The sequence below is a fragment of the Physeter macrocephalus genome, chromosome 7, assembly GCF_002837175.3.
Source record: "Physeter macrocephalus isolate SW-GA chromosome 7, ASM283717v5, whole genome shotgun sequence".
In the NCBI taxonomy this organism is placed as follows: Eukaryota; Metazoa; Chordata; class Mammalia; order Artiodactyla; family Physeteridae; genus Physeter; species Physeter macrocephalus.
In genome coordinates this window covers 92617999-92625547 of record NC_041220.1, presented here as the reverse complement: position 1 = coordinate 92625547, position 7549 = coordinate 92617999, and the positions used below count along the sequence as shown (strand labels likewise).

Below are 7549 nucleotides of genomic sequence, written 5' to 3'. Positions count from 1 at the left end.
CCTTAGGAATAAATGCTCCACAGAGCAAGCCTTGAGAAATACAGCTTTGACATTTTGGTGCATTCAGAGGCTTCACTAACTCCTTAGGCTACGGGACATCAGTCTATTTCTTAAAATTAATAACAAACATAATAGTTATAGCCAGTAAGTCTGGAATTTCAGACTCAGAAAGTAAGCATATGGGCAATGAGAAGGGAATACACCTGTTCTTCATACTCCATCATTTTCACCTCTCCAGCAAAAATATGTTCAGAATCCCCATGTTAACCACTCTTAATGACAGCTGTGCAAAACACCTGAACAAACCAACCAAATATACAGACTCCTTGAAGCAAAACAATGGAATAAAGTTTTCACTTTCCCAAATGGAAAAATGCACACATGCCATATATTAACAACATACTTAGAAATGGTAACCTCGGTTTTCACTTAAGAATCTATATGCTGTGGAAGCAACCTAAGTGTCCACTGACAGATGAATGGATAAAGATGTGGCACATATATACAAGGGAATATTACTCAACCATAAAAAGAAACGAAACTGAACTATCTGTAGTGAGGTGGATGGACCTAGAGTCTGTCATACAGAGTGAAGTAAGTCAGAAAGAGAAAAACAAATACTGTATGCTAACACATATATATGGAATCTAAAAAAAAAAAAAATGGTTCTGATGAACCTAGGGTCAGGATAGGAATAAAGATGCAGATGTAGAGAATGGACTTGAGGACACGGGAGAAAAACAAATACTGTATGCTAACACATATATATGGAATCTAAAAAAAAAATGGTTCTGATGAACCTAGGGTCAGGATAGGAATAAAGATGCAGATGTAGAGAATGGACTTGAGGACACGGGGAGGGGGAAGGGTAAGCTGGAACGAAGTGAGAGAGTAGCACTGACATATGTACACTACCAAACATAAAATATATAGCTAGTGGGAAGCAGCGGCATAGCACAGGGTGATCGGCTCAGTGCTCTGTGACCACCTAGAGGAGTGGGATAGTGAGGGTGGGAGGGAGACACAAGAGGGAGGGGATATGGGGATATATGTATACATACAGCTGATTCACTTTGTGATACAGCAGAAACACAACACTGTAAAGCAATTATACTCCAATAAAGATGTTAACAAAAAAAAAAAGAACCTATATGCTGTGTAGTTGGTAACATTTATAGAGCTACCTTCTTTGAAGTACTACTGAATAATTAAAGTTGCTATAGAAAACTTCTCTTTACTGAGGAGTTCTTTTACTTTAGAGAAGTTTTTATCAACCTCAGCACTACTGACATTTTGGGCTGGATAAATCTTTGTTTTGAGAAGTTGTCTTGTCCATTATAGGATGTTGAACAGCACCCTTGGCCCTCCCCTCACTAGATGTCAATAGCATCCTACTAGGTTTGACAATCAAAAAAGATCCCCAGAGAATTCCCCGGTGGTCCTATGGTTAGGACTCCACGCTTTCACTGCTGAGGGCGAGGGTTCAATCCCTGATCGAGGAACTAAGATCCCACAAGCCGTGTGGCGTGGCCGAAAAAAACAAACAAAACAAAACCAAAAAAATCTCCAGATGTTACTTAGATATAAGAAGCCAATCATCCCCAGTTGAGATCCATTACTGTTGAGCAAAAATTAAAGCTTACACCTTGACCTTGACTCTGCTTTCCTGGGAAATGTCCATTTTATAGGCATACTGTGACTTACACACATCAACAAACATCTACTAATTAGTAGCATTAGCGATCTTTCTAAATTCTGTGTGGTCAGAAACAATAAGTACTTTGTGAATGATAGAGAATGGTCAGAAGAAAGCAGTCTACACATTTCAAAGAGAATTAGAGTAATGTGTAATTTTACTATCATTATATTAGTAAGAATTATCTGAATCATAATGTTTATTTGGCAAATATTTAACAATTAGAAAAACGCTAATTGTACATTATAACCTGTTACGGATAATGACTGAGCCAGTCTAAGAACAACAAATGTAACAATCGTCAATGGCTAGCTCAGACCATGTTCTATTCCTTGGCCAAATATTCTCCATGAAATTCTCAATTCAAAAATCTCGTCTTGTCTTTAAACTGCTAGCTTATACTGTAGCCTCATCACTTTTTTTAAATTATCACAAAGAAACCCTTCACATGACATCAGGAAGAATCCTAGCATGTGCCAAGAAGTACATTATCTAGTTTTAAAGCCATTTCTTCTATAACCACATCTTCAGTTTTATCATAATTGTCAACTCCAGATACATCACTCTCTTTATTGTTCTTTTCTTACTGTCTTTAAACACTTGTCAAGTCTATTTATGAACAAGTCCACATCCTGTGTCTTCATACCGATGGCTGATGCGGCATTGAGGTAAGCACAAGGGTAATTATTTGTATGTGACATAAAGCCTCTGAAAGTGTAGCCACTCACAGTCTGCACAGACCCAAGAGGCACAACCCTGAAAGGGAAAAGATTTACCAATTTACTATGTCTGGTGATGTTAACAGAGTATCACCCATAAACAAAAGAAAGCTGGGTTACTAAGCCTTACACCTACTTAGTAAGAAGTTTAATAACAGCCATAAATCGTAGCCTATGAAAACAGACTGCAGCCTTAAAATAAAATTATACAATGCACTTCACATAGGAAAGCACTACCTGATGCTCACCATTTACTTATCTTCTATTAGAGAGCTACAAGCCATAGGAATCAAAAACACCTTTACATCTTCAAAAAGGTAAAAAGAAAGTTATTTCTGTTTTTGTATCAAATACCAGAATCCGACTTCACATATACACACTTTAATGGAATATTTAAGTTTGTAAATCAAACCACTTTGATTAACTGCTGTGTATAGCCTCAAGTAATCAACAGACTAGAATTACACCTATCTGATCATGTTATGCAATGGAGGGTTTTAAAGCCAGGATCCAGCAGAAATTACATAACTGCTTACAGTGGGTTGATGGTCGGCAATCAGTAATATTCAGCAATGGTACATGCATTTTTAAAGCTTGATTTCACTGTCATACTTGATATAAGCAGATTTCTAACAGTACTTTTTTTTTTAAGAACTCAATTAAGATCAACCTAAACATAAAGACAAATAGTTGCAACACTAAAAAGCAAGGCCAAGAAAACCATGTTAGAAGTGTCAAAACTATGCTGCATATAGATATAGCTCATCAAGGTAAAAGGTGAATTAATCTAAGATTTTTTTCCTTTTAAAAAGTTGTTCTTTGATGTGAAATCTCTAACCTCTGGTAGTCAGAGAGAAATTCTTTAGCAGAAGCACGTAAACAAGAGTACTTAGAGCAAGGTACTTTTCAAGTGATTTTTCTCTGACCTCATCAAACATAAAATGAAAAGTGAAATTCATCTGAAGCTATGTACATATAAAAGCAAAAAGTAGATTTTTCAAAGGCAGTACTTAGACAAGAATTGCACAGCGTTTTCAGTTTAGGTAATGGACTTTTCCTTAAAAACATTTTCACTTAAACTTAGTAATGAAGACAACTTATTTCTAACACCACAATGTGACACCACTGAAGATAATCTAACAAAGGAAAATAAAGACAAAAATTTGTACAAAGGGGTAATGAACTTTGTTTTTGTATGTCTATTAAAGCAAACAAGATTCATATCTTTCCTGTGACTATTTCATGCTCCACAGGTGATTGACTGTGCGACAGCCTTACAGATTCTCTACCTCATCACCTCATCATTCTTTTCCTCCATGATGAATTCTCAGGTGCAGTGCAGCACACACTTGGGGGACTTACTGTTAAAGAAAGGTGCTTTTTTTTTTTTTTTTTTTTTTTTTTTGCTGTACACGGGCCTCTCACCGTAGTGGCCTCTCCCGTTGCGGAGCACAGGCTCCGGACACACAGGCTCAGCGGCCATGGCTCACGGGCCCAGCCGCTCCACAGCATGTGGGATCTTCCCGGACCAGGGCACGAACCCATATCCCCTGCATCGGCAGGCGGACTCTTAACCACTGCGCCACCAGGGAAGCCCGTAAGGTGCTTTATTAGAGTTAATTTTGAAAAGTGAAATAAATCCAATCCTCTTTTAAACATACTTACCTGGCTCCAGAAACCTGTCTGGTAAAAAGCATGGAGCCAAGCTGAGTGACAGCTTTGTCACAGTGTTTATCTAGTGTTTTAAGCGTCACAGCTGAAAAAGAAAAAAGTATTCCAGTGAGCTTTGGTTCACCAGCACACTTAAGAAACAAATAATCACAGAGATATCACTTTTTTTATTGTGTTAATAAACATATAACATAAAATTTACCATCTTACCCAATTTTAGGTATACAGTTTAGTGCTATTAAATACATTCAACCTTGTTACACAACGATCACCACCATCCATCCCCATAACTTTATCTTATAAAACTGACACTCTATACCTATTAAACAATAATTCCCCATTCTCCCCTCCCCCTGGCAACCAGCATTACACTTTCTGTCTATGATTTTGAGTACTCTTAAGTACCTCATATAGGTGGAATCATACAGCATTTGTCTTTTTGTGACTGTCTTATTTCATGGAGATACCATTTTTATTCATTGTCACATGGCACCATATCACTTTAATGTATTTAATAAATTATAGTAAGGATTTGTTTCCCTATCAGATAAAAATATGTTAACATAAACATGCTCAGAATCAGAAGAGAATTTCCATATCACCCTTCCAAAAAGTGAATTTTCCAATTAAATAAATGGAACAATAACATGGATAATATGACTTACCATACTAGATACTTTACAAATATAATCTCAACCATTTTTAACAACTTTGTATGTGAGGGATCATTATCTCTACTTATAGACAGGGAAATGGAAGTTAGAGGCTAGTACATGGCAGAACTGGGATTCAAATCGTACCGTATCACCTTCTATAATATCTACATAGATTATAAACCAACAAAGGACTGATTGGGGTGATTTTATTATCTATCAGTGGCCAAATGGTTTTCCAAGGAAGCCCATTCCTGAAAAAGGCTTCAATTACAAATTATTTCTTACTTTCCTCAGATATACATGAAATATGGACCATATTATACTATATATAGTCACAAATTAAAAGGGTAATCATGAAGTTTAAAAGTTAGTTAAACGCATAAAAGTCAACATTCTTTTTATCCTGTTTAGTAGCTCTTGTACTACATGACAAAATGAAATGATCATAAATACAGATTTCTCTAACACAGGCATACTCAAGAAAATAAATAACAACAGCATTAAAAATTATAAGAATATCTTTAATGTTATGGTGTTTTGTTAACTGGTAGACATTTTAAAATACTTATATAGAGTCCTTATCAGTGACCAAGTTATTTTGGTGAGAAGCAAGAGTTAAAAGTATTATTTTCCATATATTCAGTATAACACTTAACATAGATTTGAATTCTTTCAGCATACAGGTTTTATCTTAGAAATACATTACGACATTTATAAAGGATGACTAAACTTTTAAAATTTACAAATTAGCACTGTAATGAAGTTAGAAACATCACTGTAATCAGAAAGAATTCATACTCTTTCTAGAAACACCAGCTTCCCACTGGGGATGGTTCAGAAGTACTATTTTTTTTTTTTTAAAGAAGAAAAATTACCTAAAGATATGGGATTGTGAGGTGTATGCAACACTCTTTCACTGTAGGCTTCTGACAGCTTCTTTAGTTGGTTGGACAAATACGAAAACATTTCCTGCAACAACAAAATGTTACATTTAAAGAAAATCAAATAAATACTCACTGCAACTTGCTAGATTTAATAAAACAATCCTGATTGGTGTATAGTCTATGCGGTAAATTAACTCCTTCATATGCCCTAGGAGCAATTCTTTTCCTTTGCCACAATACAGAAAGATTTAAAGCTGCCAGAATTATCAGAAACCACAGGATTTAAAGGTAAAGAACCAGCACATTTTCTGCTCTGGGGCTATCACATATCTATCACAAATCCTTCCTCTTTTCAGAACCTCCAGGGCTACCACTCTAGTCCAAGCAGCCATCAACCTCTCCCCTGGACCACAGCAATAGATTCTAAATGACTTCTCTGCCTACTTTCCCACCCCTCCAGACAGAGGCCACAGTGGTCTCTCAAAAACATGAATCAGATCATGTCCCTCCCAACGACTTCCTCCTGTGTTAAAAAAACCAAACTCTTCATCCACTTGATACACCCCAGCCAACACACCCAACTCAGTGACAGTCATTCCCTCCACTCACTACATGCTAGCCACATCAGCCTCCTTTCCAATCCCTCAACATGTCAGAACCTTTCTGCCTGCTTCCCCTGGACTTGGAAAGCTCTTCTCCCAGATGATTCCATGAGTGGTCCCTTTTGTCACAATGTAAGGAGACCTTTCTTTATTACTTCCCTGTTAAAGTAGCTCTCTGACTCTGCCCACCCCCAACTCCCAATCTCCCTCCAACACCATTACCTATTTTGGTTCCTTCACTATACTTATCACAGTCTGAAATTTCTCTTTTATTTGCTTAAATAAATATTGCCTATGACTACCTATTAGAATGGAAAAACTCCTTGAAAGCAGGGACTTTCTATCTTCACCACTGCTTTCTCAACAGCAAGAAAAACGTGCCAGACTTTTAGTATGTGCCAGACTTAGGAAGAGGCAGTTTAAAAATGCACTTCCTTTAAATATTATAAACTTAAAATTAACAATTCCCTTAACTCAATTAAAAGAATATAGCATCTAAAAACTAAAAATTGTATTCTTTTTTTTATTTTTTATTTTTTTGTGGTATGCGGGCCTCCCTCTGTTGTGGCCTCTCCCATTGCGGAGCACAGGCGCCGGAGGTGCAGGCTCAGTGGCCATGGCTCACGGGCCCAGCCGCTCCGCGGCATGTGGGATCCTCCCAGACCGGGGCGCGAACCCGGTTCCCCTGCATCGTCAGGCGGACGCGCAACCACTGCGCCACCAGGGAAGCCCCTAAAAATTGTATTCTTGATCCTACTCTGAAAAATAGTGTATACCCAGTAGTAAAAAATAAAAATACATATATTTTACAAATACAAAATCTCATGTATGTGAGAATTTAATAAAGCTACAAATAAATATTAAGTTGGCAACTGTTTGACCTAAAATTGTATTTTCTTCTCCTAGTAAGCACTTTAAAAAGTGTTGAAATGAAAATCTGCCCAAGTGAGTCTGCAGCTGAACAAAACCCATTTGCGCTGACCTCCTCCAGCCACAGTCAAAACATATAAACTCTAATGATGCACCAAAGAGCCAAGGGCCAACAGAGTACCCAAGTGGAGACAGGAGGAAATGATACTTCAACTTCAAAGGCCACATAAGGGCTTCCCTGGTGGTGCAGTGGTTGAGAGTCCACCTGCCGATGCAGGGGACACGGGTTCGTGCCCCGGTCCGGGAAGATCCCGCATGCCGCGGAGCGGCTAGGCCCGTGAGCCATGGACGCTGAGCCTGTGCGTCCGGAGCCTGTGCTCCGCAACGGGAGAGGCCACAAGAGTGAGAGGCCCGCGTACCGCCAAAAAAAAAAAAAAAAAAAAAAAAAAGC

At 38.0% G+C, this 7549-nt stretch overlaps 1 protein-coding gene across 1 annotated transcript in view; it reads right to left on the bottom strand.

Moving 5' to 3' along the window:
* Window positions 1-2079: 2079 nt before the first annotated feature.
* Window positions 2080-7549, bottom strand: part of SEPSECS (Sep (O-phosphoserine) tRNA:Sec (selenocysteine) tRNA synthase) — a 35689-nt gene continuing 30219 nt past the window's right edge. Inside the window, exons 9-11 of the mRNA XM_007125550.4 lie at window positions 5618-5711; window positions 4081-4171; window positions 2080-2452 (exon numbers count right to left, since the gene is read on the bottom strand). Coding sequence (XP_007125612.2) covers window positions 2266-2452; window positions 4081-4171; window positions 5618-5711 — 372 coding nt within the window. The 3' untranslated portion in view covers window positions 2080-2265. The remainder of the gene's footprint in view (window positions 2453-4080; window positions 4172-5617; window positions 5712-7549) is intronic.